General features: G+C 36.8%; 1 protein-coding gene across 1 annotated transcript in view; it reads left to right on the forward strand.

Annotated features, from left to right (window-relative positions):
- Window positions 1–269: 269 nt before the first annotated feature.
- The window catches only part of spata17 (spermatogenesis associated 17), a 30,336-nt gene continuing 15,753 nt past the window's right edge, over window positions 270–14,852 (forward strand). Inside the window, exons 1-7 of the mRNA XM_079632759.1 lie at window positions 270–466; window positions 655–744; window positions 2,559–2,640; window positions 3,606–3,656; window positions 5,788–5,891; window positions 9,665–9,788; window positions 12,369–12,554. Of these exons, the coding sequence (XP_079488885.1) occupies window positions 399–466; window positions 655–744; window positions 2,559–2,640; window positions 3,606–3,656; window positions 5,788–5,891; window positions 9,665–9,788; window positions 12,369–12,554 (705 nt within the window). The 5' untranslated portion in view covers window positions 270–398. The remainder of the gene's footprint in view (window positions 467–654; window positions 745–2,558; window positions 2,641–3,605; window positions 3,657–5,787; window positions 5,892–9,664; window positions 9,789–12,368; window positions 12,555–14,852) is intronic.

Here is a 14,852-nt window from a genome sequence, read left to right on the forward strand (position 1 = left end):
CTCAATGACATATTAAATACATATTATAAATGTGACTCCCGTCTGCATAAATTAACTAGTTGTAACGGGTGTCAGTAAATAACCTAAAAAACACTAATAATTACATCCAAACAAACATGAATTTGCTCTACGTATAAAGTTTGGTCATTTGAGGCAAAAATGTGAACGGTTTCATTTATTTTTTTCAATTTATTAAGAAAAATTATGTTTACCAAATTAGAACAGAGCTGTTTTCCTCATGATAAAGCCTCCAGTTCACATCAGTTCCCGCTCATTAAAATGGACTCGTGCACTTGAACACTTCACTTCCTTCAGTGCGCGTGACTGACGAGCACTCGCTCTCCCCGCGCGCACATGGACCTTTCCGTTGTCATGGACACCTTTAAACTTCCGGAAACATGGCGAGACTTGTGAAACTATACAGTCAAGTTGATAACGCCAAAAAGCAATATTTCATCAGAAACAGGTAAATAAAGCAAATTATTCAGTTCTCTACATTTGAAACATGTCTTGTTGTGATGTATCAGTCGATGTAGGCGGGAAAGAAGTTCCTTCTTCACAGCTGTTTTTTAGATAAGAATAACAAAGACACATACTGGAGATAAGATAACACATTAATTCGGTGAAACTCAATGAAAGCCTCTCATGTTACAGGATTGCGGAGGAAAACAGACAGAAAGAGAATGAGGCTGCAGTCCGAATTCAGAGCTGGTTCCGGGGCTGCCAGGTGAGGGCATACCTCAGGTAAGACAGCTTTTGTGATCTCATTTTCATCTGACAATATGTTTGTTTGTTTGTTTGTTTAGAGGGAAAATAAGTGGCAATCATGTTTCAGTTCATTCCCTTTATTTATTAATTAATTCATACATTCATTCTATTGTATGCAAGTTATTTATATGTATTTTTTAAATTTGGCTATTCAACCTGAGGACAGTCCATTTAAATGGAGTGCCACAGCCTGGTCCGGAATTAAAATTCCCATTAATTTTCTCCTCACAGGAGTTGATTTTCAACAGTAATGTATAAAAACCTTTTAAAAACAGAACTAGTTTGAGCTATGAGGTTGTTAATCAATGGTAAATGCTGTTGTTGAAGCGATCAGCCCTCATTATTTTAACTTATTTTTTTAAATAATCACATTTAACAGTGGAATTCTTGGTGAAAAACCACCAATGATTCAAAGAAAATCTCCACCAATCAGGAAATCAAAACAAACAAATTGCATCTCTTGCAACTCTTTAGTGTCCACCGATTCCCATGAAACACTGCAAATGATGAAATCAAGTCAACATCCCTATGCCATCAACAATCATCATGAAATAAAACATTTTAACAAATTGTATTTTTTATGGAATAATGCAGTATTATAAATGATTTATCCCATCACAGCATTATTTGTTAAAAATGCATGTGCCCTCGTAATCTTTAATCAAAATAGCTTCCCTTCCCCCTAGCAGCGACATCTCTTTTCTTATGATGTGTTTACTGGAGCGAGGGCAGGACAACCTGTCACTCACTTGAGTTCACAGCAATAGCAAACCACAACCATCCAATCAATTCCTGATGGACAAAATCAAGTCCCACCCTTGAAGATAAAACTATTGCAACTTCATTTTCATGCCGACTTTAAATATTTTTGTATGTGTATGCATATTTTACAATAAATGTAAGATATACTGTTTCTTTATACATAATCAACATATTTAAATCAATCATTTTACATTTATCAATTGTTTTTATTTTATGTTATTTGCAGTAGTTTATGGGATTGTAGTTCTTTTACCCTTGTCATTATGTCTGATTTTAAATATTCTTTAGCTTCATTGTAATATTATGATTCAACTTGTAGCTGTTTTGTGGGCTTCACTCTTTAGTGAAGAATTGAAAAAAAAAAATCCCTTTTGGGAAAAATGTTTCCGGACCAAGGCCACTAATAAAGTTGGTGGGCACTGTTGCACTCTATAGGCGTGACACTTTTGGGATCCATATTGTATAGGGTAGACAGATGTCTTAATGAGGACAGGCGTATGATTCTATATTCTCAGCATATACCTGTAAGTGGTTGCTGAAGCCTAAATCGAATGCATTTGGTCTTTAAATGCAAGAATTAGCCAGTGCACAGGGCACTACAGTGTGTAACCTCAACATATTTCTGTGCAGTGAGCAGACAAACTCCTAGACAGTAGGTTAATTTAGATTACTTTAGTTAATTGATCAATGTGTTAAGTGGCTAATTAAGCGCAATCTAGGCTTCTTGAGTGCAGCTCCAGGGTTGCCACCGTCCCTATACGCATTGATTTTTTTGAGTTATAAATGGCCTTTTGGAAATTGATGGCCATGTTGAGTTCAGAGTTGCCATAGACATGCATTTAGAGGGTGGTTAATGATGAATGCAAATGTACAGTTGTCCAAGAAAGACCTACCGTGGACAGGCAGAGAGAGAAAAAAGGGGACTTTTTGATTAAATCAGTTTTAAAAAATTAATGAAGTTTTGATTTAATCAGTTTGAAAGTACAAAAGTATAATTACACCTTGTTGTGTGTTGTTTTATCTTTCAGTCACCTGCATAAAAACGCAACATTAATACAAAAAATATGGCGTGGTTTCACCGCTCGGGTGCTTTTCAGACAAAGGGTAAAGGTAAGTTGTGGAGACATGTAATATTGATTATGTTATGATAACCCTCATTAACATTTAGCAGTTAACAGGCATGCCATGACTTATATACATATGGCGTAAGTTTGTAATTTGACAATTCGTATTGATTTCCAATGGAATGCTTTTATCTCGTCCATGTTTTAAAGGTGCTGACATATTAGTGCTCATTTTTCCCTTCTTCATTTTTAAATAAAACCTAAGGGTTTCGTGGTAATAGATTTTACATAAGACTTAATTGTACAGGAAAATGTTGTTGTCTCTTTTTTTCTTCTTCTTTTTTTACTGTATGTTCAATCATGACCTACAATTGGTTGCCTAATATTTTGTCTTTCTAAAATGTACAGTTAGAGTATTGTTTTAGTTTTTTTACATAACTTCCAGGAAATCCAGTAAGTGTAATATGGGAAATTCTACATGATATGAGGAGTGAGACAATAAATCATGGCCTCTTATTAAATATTTTCTTTAAAAAAGGAAGAACATTTTACATGGCTTATTTTGAGTCTGATTTCTTGTCATTTGTAATCAAAAATATGTATGTCTACTATCATATAGAGCAGTTCGTATCAATTTTCTTTGTTATTGTGTCCCCATTGAGTGAATAATTTGTGTCTTGTGTCTTGTGAATATTCCTCACCATGTTTAGTCGGCCCATCCTCAGCTGCATTCCATTGATTATCAAACTCAGCAAAGAGCATTTTACCTTCATACATCTCCATTAGTTACCAGCCTGACTTTCATAGATTTTCCTAGCCATGTCTGCATTATGTATTAAGAACAGCCACTTCCCTTCGATACAAAGTATGACTTGCCAGTCCACCCTCTTATCTGCTGCTGCTTCTCCATGACTTTTATGTATTATGTATAAAGAGGATTTTATTCCTCGCATGTTAGGAAAACATCAGAGGGCCCAGTCACAATGTAATGCTATCTCCCTCTCTTCACAGACAGCATATTTTATCATGAAGATGAATTTCTACAATAAGATGGCTGTCAAGGTAAATATTTCTCTTGCTGTTTAGTCAGTGAAAAGTCAGTGGGTCACACATTTGATTTGAATAAAAACCTGTAAACAGATTTTACTGATGTTTGATAACTGCATTGAAATCTAAAGTGAACAAGGTTCATAACATCAAAATACGCTTAAATATATTAAAGGTTTTTTAAATATTTATATATTTATTAACATGTGACATGTTTCTATAGCTATTATATATATTTACAATATATAAATATAATATACAGCGATATTTACTTGAATTGAATTTTGTACTTTTAATACTGTAATCCAGCAAAGATGGGCATTAAATTGTTCAAAACGGACAGTAAAGACCTTTACATTTTCTATTTTAAATAAATGCTGTTCTTTTGAACTTTCTATGCATCAGAGAATCCTGAGGGGGGGGGGGGTATCAGGGTTTACACAAAATATGCAGCACAACTGTTCTTAACATTGATAAGACATTTTCTTGAGTTCTAATCAGCATATTAAAATGATTTCTGAAGGATCATGATACATTAAGATCAGGAGTAATGATGCCGAAAATTCCATTTTAAAATATATTGAAATTGAAAACAGTTATTTTACATTGTAATAATATTACACAATATTTCTGTTTTTACTGTATATTTGATGATCAAATAAATGTAGCCTTGGTGAGCATTCTTAACTTATCCAAACTGGCAAGTTAACTGAAGTAAAATCCAAATATTAAAGATCTGAAAATATTTTATAAGCCCTAAGTTGCAAAAAGGTAGCAATATCAATCTTGCATGTTCTGTTTCACAGCCTATAAATCAAACACGTTTATATTTGAGTGATACATTGGCACTTTTATAGAGCTATCGGTATGTATAGAAGCTTTAGTTTTACAATTGTTTTTCCATGAGGTGAAACTTTTAAAGAATTTTATAAGTCTTACAAAATTTCATAGCTTATTGAAGAATGTTGCATTTCTGTGGAGGATTCCATATTTTTACTGTGATGATACTGTGATCACAAGAAATTTGAACCAAGAAAAGTGATTTATACGCAAATATTTTGTCATATCTAGGGCCCACCCTGCATTCTTCACTACCACTTTGGTTATGTGAGTCTAATTTGAAACATGAAGCTTGACCTCTTCTCAGGGGTCACAGAATATGAGACTAAAGGTCCTGTCACCACTTAGACACAAACAGAAGTTGCTCAACAGGACAGACAGCTTTTACAGCCCTTGTAAAAGATAGAGTGCTATGTCCGGGAAGCACCGGTAATGTAAAAATCTGCTGAAGGAAAAAAAGAAAGGGCGACTGTGAAAACAGTCACTGAAGGATCAGTTTCAAGCATAGACTGGGTGTGTTGGATGGAAAAGTTAAGAGTTTGGAAGGCTTCATGGGAATCTATGCATGATGTTTTCTAATGAATGTCACTTTATACAATTCTGGTCATAAGTTTACAAACTCCTTACAGAATATGCAAGAAAACAAGGTCATTGCTCCTCCTAACCCTTGCCCAATAAAGCTGAAAACAACAACCATTGAAGCTTCAGTGTTGCACATTTTTTTAGTCATTTCCTTTATCCTATAAAGTGTTTATCACACTCTTTACCAAAAGCCTTTTAATAGAAATCAGTGTTTACAAGGGAGGCCGGATTTGTATTAGATCTAATTGAGCAATATGCATCATTGATTTTACTAGTCTAGGAGGTCACAAAGAACTCCGAATCCAAGCTTGCAATTACTTTATTTAAAATTATCTATTGACTACTGATCAATGGCAATTCTTGTTTTGTTTAGTTTTTGCCTTATTATTTTTTTCTCTTTTACCTGCTATTGTTTAAGCACCTAATTAGCCTGAAGGACATCTGTCCTTTTTGTTTTGGGTCCTCAGTGGTGCTGTCATCACGGTGGCACTAGCTAGCACTCTCATTCTTCATGGAGTGACAATGACTGCAAGCTCGAAAGCGACAGGGAACTTCTTTAATTTGCTCTGACTTTGATTTGTCTTTTAACTTCTAAATACTTTTTGCAATTCCAAATAAAACTAAATGTCCTACTTTTTTATCAGCCATACAGTGGAATAGTAAAGGCTACAAAATTATAATCAGGTACATGTATTCATAATCAGAACTCACCCTTCTTTTGCAGATACAGCAGAGATGGCGGGGCTATTATGTGAGGAAGTATGTACATAATTATTATGCACGGAAGAGATACTTGGAGGGATTGACAAGGAAGAATGAGCACATCAGGTAAGAAGAATTAAAATACATTTTTTATATACACTGCTCCAAATAAAGTTCATAGCATTACGTTAAACTAGTGTTCACAGATGACCATTGTCTGAAATTCTTGCAAAGACAAAGGAATGTCATGCCTTTAACGGCATGTTTGAGACATATACATTAGCAGCATGTCATGCATAAATCGCCTCTGGTTACTTGAAAATGAATAACTTTATGAAATTTAAAATTAGCCTCTGATTTGAGTGTGCCCCCACATTTATTAAAACAAATCATGCTTCGGGGGCCGAAGGAAGATGCCATCTTTTACTTTTGATAAAAACAAAGTCACTTTTTTTAATGTGACCAATATATTTTGTGGGACAATATCTTAAGGGTTTAGCTAAAATTAAATGTAAATCTGTTAAGTGCTCCTTGGATCACTGACTCCCAACACCCTGCACCCTCCCTCCGTCTCCCTACTCCAGCCTCTCTTTAAGTGGGAATGTTCTCTTTTAATGGGGTTTCTCACCTTTGAATCACGTTAACACATTGCATTTCTCTATAAAAACACTGCACCACCATGTACTACACTGTCTTAAATGTTGGAAACTTTTTTTCCAAAGTAGTGTGATTGTCATGATCAACCCTTTATGAGTTTTACAGTATGCAGTTAGTATGCCGTGAAAAAAAAGACCATAAAATGCAAGATCCACCAGTAACTGATTAACAAAAGTCTAAAATTCTGACTGTAGATTTTAACTTTTTGTATAATGAAAATGTTATCTTAATTTCATAAGGGCAGATAAAAAATTATATTGGCTCATTTGATAATCTCTGAAATTCCCAAAAATTTGTCAGATTAATCCACCTGTTTAGTATTAAACAAAGTCAGAGGTGCTTCTTGTTGTGTAAAAAAGCATAGGAATAGTCAGTCTTGTCTCAGTAAGTTTTGGATATCTGTCCAGCTGTGTTTTACTAACAACATCCCATTTTTTTAATTGTCTGTCCTTTCTTTTTCTCTCTCTCTCATTCTCTTCCTCTCTCTCTATCCATCGGTAGACCCTGTCTGTTAGTGCATTAATTAGTTGTTTATGGAATGCTTCTGAGGTCATGATGAATCAGTCATAGATGTGAAGTGAAAGATCACTGCGCTGATTCTGACAATCTGTTCCACGTTGGGCTCAGGATCACCCACTGACTGATTAGTCACCCCTCAAAGGTCTCAGTGCCAGGATTTTAATCCGTACAGCTCCGGCGCTTGAATAAATTATTCAAAATTTTCCTAATGGTTCCCATTTAGCACAAGCAGACCAGCCCGGCATGCCAATGATAGGAGGCCAGCGACTGCCCATGTCAGGGCGGCCCCTCTCTCTCATTCTCTCTCCCTGCCAGCGGTGAAGGATCCCCCTCCTCCCAATGCGAAACGATCTGTGTCGTTTCATTAGCTCTAGCCTGACGACAAGGCCCGCTATGTTCCAGTGTCCATCTTCATTCAGTTGTCCTTCTCTGCATACCTTAATGAAGTCAAGACCTGAGTTCACCGCGGCAATTCCACAGCAAGAGTTTGTGCAATGTAACAATTTATCACTTGTCAAGAAGACACTTAAAGTTCCAGCACTTAATAAGGGCTTCCTCTGGGCTTGAGTAATTAGAACTGAGCGGCTTGCATATTTACTAAATGTGGAGTGTCATTGCCACCATGGCCTATTGCCTGCATGAATTATTTCTCTATCTGTAATAAACAGCTGGGTAATTATTACTGCCATAATCAGATAAATTTTTCTCTGTAATGTTTGAGCATGGCAAATCTTTAACTCTTTGGAAGCACAGGGGGAATTTATGGACTCCCATTGCTCAGGCTACTTTTTCCGCTCTCGTGTCCCTTTCAAGGACATCTGTGAAACTCACTCCTTAACTGCAGGCCTTATTAATTTTTTTTTTTCTTTATAAACATTTCATAGTATTTAGGGCAGGTCTTTTATCAAAGCAAGACTCCAAAATACACAGGCCATGCTATGCATATGCTTAATCACACAAATTACTGCATTCATTACAGAGAAGGATACCAAATCCCATTTTATGGGCAAATTGATCTTGATTTTTTCCACCTTAAAAGCATTTAAATTCTCCTAATTAATCATATTTTGTTGTTTTTTGTGTGTGTTTTCATTTTTTTTAAAACTCATAGTAGGTGGCTTTTGCTGGTCTTTTCATATTTTTTAATTAAACTACAGTAAGTGGAAATTTGAGAATGTATAGATAATACTGAAATTCCATTATGACAAATGTCAAAAAGCACTCTGGTAATTATGCTTCATATTCATATACTTCATATGCTAGCATATTGAAAAAATAACAAGTAAAAAAAAAAAGGTTTAAAGGTGGGATAAGCGATATTTGAAACGCTGTTTGGAAGTTAGTCGGACCGACACAAGAAACAAACAACAACAAAAATGTCTAGCCAATTAGCATTAGGGATAGAGATGAGACGCAATACAGAAGAGAAAGGCTCAGAAGAAATCACTGGAAAATGAAGGATTATGACCGCATTCATATTAGAAAAGCTGTCCAACACTGGAGAGAGCTAAGAGCTATTTTTGTTGTGCTTTGCTATGATAAACAAACATCCACTCTTGGATCGCGTGCATAACGTAGGCCAGCTAGTGAGAGTCGTGCTGACGATTGCTTGAGAATGTGATGTTTAGTGTCATTGTTAGTGCACTCGCCTCGCGTCCCCGCGATCAGGGTTCGAGACTCCGAGCAGGGCGGTTAGGATTGGAGGGTGAGTTTTGGAGGCGGAGCAATGAAGAGAGGGGTGTGTTTGTTTGGGTTGATTTCAAATATCAACAATGTCCAACAGCGTTTTTTGAAATATCGCTTTCCCACTTTTAAGGTAACTAAAAGGATAGACTAAAGTCTGCTGTAAACGGCCTGTATTTTTGACTGCATACTACATGCCTAGCTGTTGCTAGGTAAGGGTGATTAGCACCTGGTGGATTGGTGGATTCTACAGTAAGTGGATGCAATTCAGTGGGCCCAGGGTGCTTATAGCGATTGTGTTGTGTAAGGACACACAAAGGTCATCTGTGTTAGCTGCTCCCATGTCTCCCTACTGGCCCATCAACACTAATGAGGTTTATGTGTTACCCCAGCCTTCTCTTAGACACAGATCGAGATCCCCTTCCACGGTTACAAATCTATTTGGCTTTTGTCCACTGCAGTGCAATTAATAATAAGCGAGATATATAGGTTGGCAAAGGTCACACAGACAGCTTGATGCCAAGCGAAAGAAACCGAGGCTGGTCAGAAAGCGTTTGAACATTGTGACCTCAGATCACAATATAAAACACACTCACAGCTCAAACTACTCTGCGTATTTGATTTATTTGGTGATTTACTTTTACGGAGAGGAAATGGGAGAGAAAAATGCATCAGGAAAAGTGAGGTAATCAGTATACAGAGCAAAATATTTAACAGGAAGTATTTTGTGCATGTTCATTATTATATTTTTTTTAATGAATTTGTTTATTAATTTATTTGCTACATAGGCTTTCGAGGCATAGTGCATACCATGCCTAACAAGACCCTTTGGTCATGATTCCTAATGTATTATCATACATACAACAGAAATACTGTTTTGCAAAGTTTCACAGGAATCCATACTGTCAAGCTATTATTTTGTCAGTAAAGCTGTTCTCTTGAACAATCCACAAGTGTATTGAACATTGTCTGATGTCTTGGGACTAAGACGAGAGTTTACAGAAAAACTGTGGGTTTATTTGTACTGTTCTGCTTCTCAGGAGAGACCTTGAGGAATTTGCAGAGCTCCAGAGAAATGAGAGAGAACGGATCATTCAGGAAAAAGAGGAGCAAGGGAAAACCATCCAGGCTCAAAGACTCCACTTCCTCCTGAGCACTAAACAGGTCAGCTCCGAATCAATGAGATGGACATGCTCGTATATCCTGCTTATATACTGTATATTTGCATTTATTTGAGGTCACAGAATCAAAAGGAACGGTGCCAGTGTGGAGTATGAAGACCAGGCTCCTAACTGCTGCAATCATTTGCTGATATATATATTCTTTTCAGAAATCCCTCTGGCTATAATGTGTCTTGATAATTATGATGAAGTGCTCTGGCCGTTGTTGATTCAGCAGCAGTGTGGGGTGTGTAGATATTTCATTTTGCCGCCTCTCCTTCATGCTTTTATGGTCATCACAGCCTCCTGTGGCCACTCCACTCATGCCATGTTCCTGCTCTGGTCACTGGACGCTTAGTGCCAGCCACACCACGAACAGGGCAAGAGGACATTACCGCCAGCTGCCTGCAGTCTGAGGCAGGAAATCAAGAAATAATACACATCAGCTAATGGCTAATGGACAACAGATGCGAGGGACCACATGCTAGTTAAAATATGCTTTAAAAGGAGATAAGGGTAAAATATGGGTGTTTGGGCTCTGGGCTGGGGTTTTACTGGTTACTGTGTACTTTTTTTTTCCTGTGCCCCATTGATTGAAATGATTTATAATAGTCAGATTTACAAATACTTTTGTCAATACAGTCAAATACAGTCTTTTAATCAAATTAATTAGCAAATTTAGAGCCAGGGATGTTTATAGAATGAAAAAAGAAAACTTTTTTATTTTTTATTATTATTTGAAATGAACTGATGATTGGATAATATATTTTTTTAATTAAATGAAATATGTTAAAATAATGTTTAAACGTCCCCCTGTAGTCAATCATTTTATCCCTTAAAAATCATCTTTGATAAAAAAAAGACAAATTTAAAAGTTTTTTTCCTTGAAAAAAATTCTTCATGCTTTAAAATAGCTTAAATATAACTACACCCTTGCCTCATTTAGTATACGCGGTTCTATGAATATGCAAATTAGTCCCGTCTCATCAACTCGGTGAGGATCACACGTTGATGTGATTGGTTACAAGGTAGTTTGTAACGTCAGAAACACCAGCGATTTCAAACCGCGTTTTTGAGACCGTCTTTGGTTCTCTGCCGTTTTAAGGAGAAAATACTCAGCAATTCTGTTGACTGATGACTTTGCACATGGTTTGTCTTAAAGCACATTAACACCACATAGACATATAAACAACATTAAAAGCTTGATTTTCCCCACAGGGGGACTTTAAGTTATGATTAGTTATGAACTGTTACTGAGACCAAATATTATATTATATTACAGTTTAAAAGTTTGGGTCAGTAAGTTTTTGTTATGTGTTTGAAAGAAGTCTCTTATGCTCATTAGGGCTGCATTTATTTGATAAAAATAAAAATATTACATTTATTTTACATAATTTTTTTTCAGGATTTCTTAATTACCGGTAATAGAAAATTCTAAATAAACAACATTTATTGAAATGTCAGTTTTGATCAATTGAATGCATCCTTGCTGAATAAAAGTATTCATCATTTTTTTTACCCAAACTTTTTATCAATAGTTTCAATTATATTATATTATAGGGGGGCCTCTGCATATGTGAATGTTAAAAATATAGCACATATGACCATGCATATTATTCATCCTAATAAGGACAGTCATTTAAACCACAAACCTCAATCTCAGACTTGTCAGTTGCAGGAATGGTTTAACTCTCTTCTTAGTTTTCTTACTTTCTCTCAGTTTATCTCAAGTCTAACTCTGCTCTCCCCCTCCCTGATTTTCTCACTCTCACTCTGTGTCTCTACGCTGGGCAACTTATGTTCCCACAGTCTGACCTTGTCTCCGTGAAATGGATGGGTCTCCCATGGTTCATCGTTAACCAGAGAAAATTCCGCTGGACAAAAGTGGCTGCGCTGACATAGATGTAGTTCCTCGGTACGAGGGTCAACATCATTGCTCTTTTCCTGTAAGTCCGAGGCAAGTTGGGATTTTGTGGTGTACCCCCCACCATGTGACACCTAAAGCTACACTATCCAAACCGGCGCAGGAGCCTTACTACCTGTGAAAGCTATTAGCATAGTAACAAAGCTTTTAAAAAAATCTGCTGCTAATTAAGCACATATGAGGAAGCGTCTGATTAGAGACTAATTATTCTAGCTGTTATTCCTCAGGCCAAACCAAAAACCACTGAAGTGCTACAGTAAGATCAGACAGCTCATAGTTAGCTAGCAGACATTTACGCTAGCAGACATGACACATGCCAGAGTGATGGATGTGTGTCCATTCAGGGGAGGTGACAAGTATAATTGTTTTGCTGTGGTCGACCGAATAAAGTGGGTTCCTTTTCCTGAAAGCTAAATGTGTTTTGCTGTGGGTTTTGCATGGATACTTATGATGAGAGGTACAATGGAAGCTGTTAGCAGTCCATTGCTAGCAAATGAGTTATTAAAGGGGGCATGAGGATGTGTTTGGAAGTTTTCTCTGCAAAGTTTAAGGGCAATCATGTAGAGGAACAGATTTTCTCTTCATTATGCTAACAGAAGCATAACATTGTTTTGTTCACCTTGCTTATTCAAACAACACCCTTTTGTGTGCTCATCCTAGTGTCCAGGTGTTTTCAATTCACCGTTTAGAGAAGAGCCTGATGAGATGGAGCTGAGGCTGAGAAAAGTAAAACCGCTTCTGGCACGATTGGCTCCCAAAGAAAGGAAGACCCCTAATATAATTCCTGATCTGTCCAATCTGATGTCAAACAGAGAGCGTCTACCACCCATTCACAAAAAGCCACAGGTGAGATCATGCCCAAGATTTCTTTATAGGAAATAGTTGACGCTAAAATGAAAAATCTTTTTCTCACCCTCATGTCATTCTAAAAATGTATGACTTTCTTTCTTCACTAAAACACAAAAGGATTTTCAAGCTTCAGAAGGGGTCCAAAATCATTCAAAAAGCAGTCCATGTGACTTGTGTGCTTTATTCCAAAACCTCTACCCCCGGTTTCACAGACAAGGCTTAAGCTAGTCCCAGTCTAAAACGCATGTTTGAACTGAAAGCAACTGGAACTGACATGTCTTAAAATGTCAGTGCCATTTTTTTGCCTTAAGAGTCACACCAGTAATATCTTTTATAAAAGTTACTTAAATATCCTAATTGAACTAAGAACTAATCCTGACTTAACCTAAGCCCTGTCTGTGAAACCAGGCCCTAAAGACATAAAATAAGTGGAAAGGACTAAAATATGTTATAGTGACTGAAAATCTTGATTTCTGTCCTAGCTGTCCTTGCTGTTTTCATTAATAGCAATGTGTCATTTGTGAACAAATGGTTCTTATGAGTCAGATCTCTTTAATAAATCAGTAGATCAAGTTCATAAAACCATTCTGAAAGATTAGTTCATGAATCATACTTAACTGATCATAATTAACTGAACTCTCATATGACTTCATAAGACTTGGAATATAGTGCACAAATTGTATGGACCACTTTTGGGATACTTTTATGGTGCTTTTGTCTTTGTCGAAACTTGAAAGCTCCAGTCCCCATTTATGGTAACTGCATGGAAAAGTATGTAAATGTAAAATATGTAATGTAAACTTGTTTGTTTAATGTAATGTTGTTAATAGAACTTTTATTTGTCTTTAAGCAAACTCACACTAAAACCTTCATTTATATTCATATATTCATCACCACCCGTTACTAGGATATTATATCAACTTAAAGTATTTGTTGATGTCCCTCCTGACTATTCCAATGAAATGGCCTCAAAAAGATCACAGAGTGTGGTGACAATTAACAAAAGAGATCCTGAGATAACTATGATTAAAGCCAGGATTTATTGCCACTGTGTGATCATTTAGAAAAACTTGCTGTAAAAATGGAATAATATCATTAAACGTGCCTCCCTACTCGCCTGGATACCGCCAAAGCATTTATACAGCCAGATAACCGGTGATAAGCACACCTGTCAAACCAAGCCCCTTTATTCCATGGATCCCATTAAGGGACTCTCAGCAAGGGAATACCGCAACATGTAAAGGTGCCCCGATAAAGAATATCTTTAAGTACTTCCAAATCTACCATGTCATCTTGTCCAGCTGTGAGGGAGATTTGATGATACGTATTTGCCATTTGTGTTATTTACGGTCCATGACTTTTATGGTAACTGGTTCTTATTATTGGTTTCTATTAATGTAAAACATAAGTGAGCAGAAATGAAGCGTGAGTCATTTCTTTTTATTAGAGCCCGAGTTCTTCTCCCTGGGCTGGCTTTTCACTCCAGCTGGGCCCAGTTAGTCTGAATTCATTAAAAAAAAACTGCCACATCTTTCACACAATGTGCAATAGACGAAGATGCATTATTTATCTACATTTTGCCCTTACAAAGACCCCAGAATAAGCACCCACCCTCAAACCTCTCCTCCCCTCCCCTTCCCTCATGCCATCTCTCTCTCTCTCTCTCTCTCTCTCTCTCTCAGTCTCTCTCTCTCTCTCTCCCAATTATTTGTGGACTGAGGTGGAGCCCCCTCCCTAGGCATCTCTCCCTGTGTGATAAGCATCTGCGAGTGATAGATTGATTATGTGTATTGTTAGGGGAAGTAAGGGGATTGGTCAGTGCCAGGTGCTGATCTGGTCTTGATAGTATCAAGGGCATGGAATGTTGCGCCAGCATGAATTAAAAGCAGCAATGTCTGAAGGTCACATTTAAACTAACAGCAACCAAAACAATAAGTTATGCATGTGGAGCCACAAGTGTTTTTGCGCCAGGTCAAAAAGTGTATTCTAGCATAACTTTCTATTTGGGACACTGAACACATCTGAGAACTTGTGTATCAACGTGTCAGTTTTGTGTGTTCAAAATAAATTATGTTTGTGATACAATATCATACCGGTCCAAAATCAATGCCATACCATGGTAATTCTATTAATTTTGCTTACCATAATCATATGCCATGGTTTTTACTTTATACTACAAGGTATAGACCTTATGTAGCCCCGTCCCTTTTCTAGAGCTGCGCTCGTTGTCTTTTGACTTCCGGTCTGTATTTTCACAGCGATCTTGCGTATTTATGAATGAATGGTTTTAAAATA

Source organism: Phoxinus phoxinus (assembly GCF_949152265.1).
Source record: "Phoxinus phoxinus genome assembly, chromosome: 13".
Taxonomy (NCBI): Eukaryota; Metazoa; Chordata; class Actinopteri; order Cypriniformes; family Leuciscidae; genus Phoxinus; species Phoxinus phoxinus.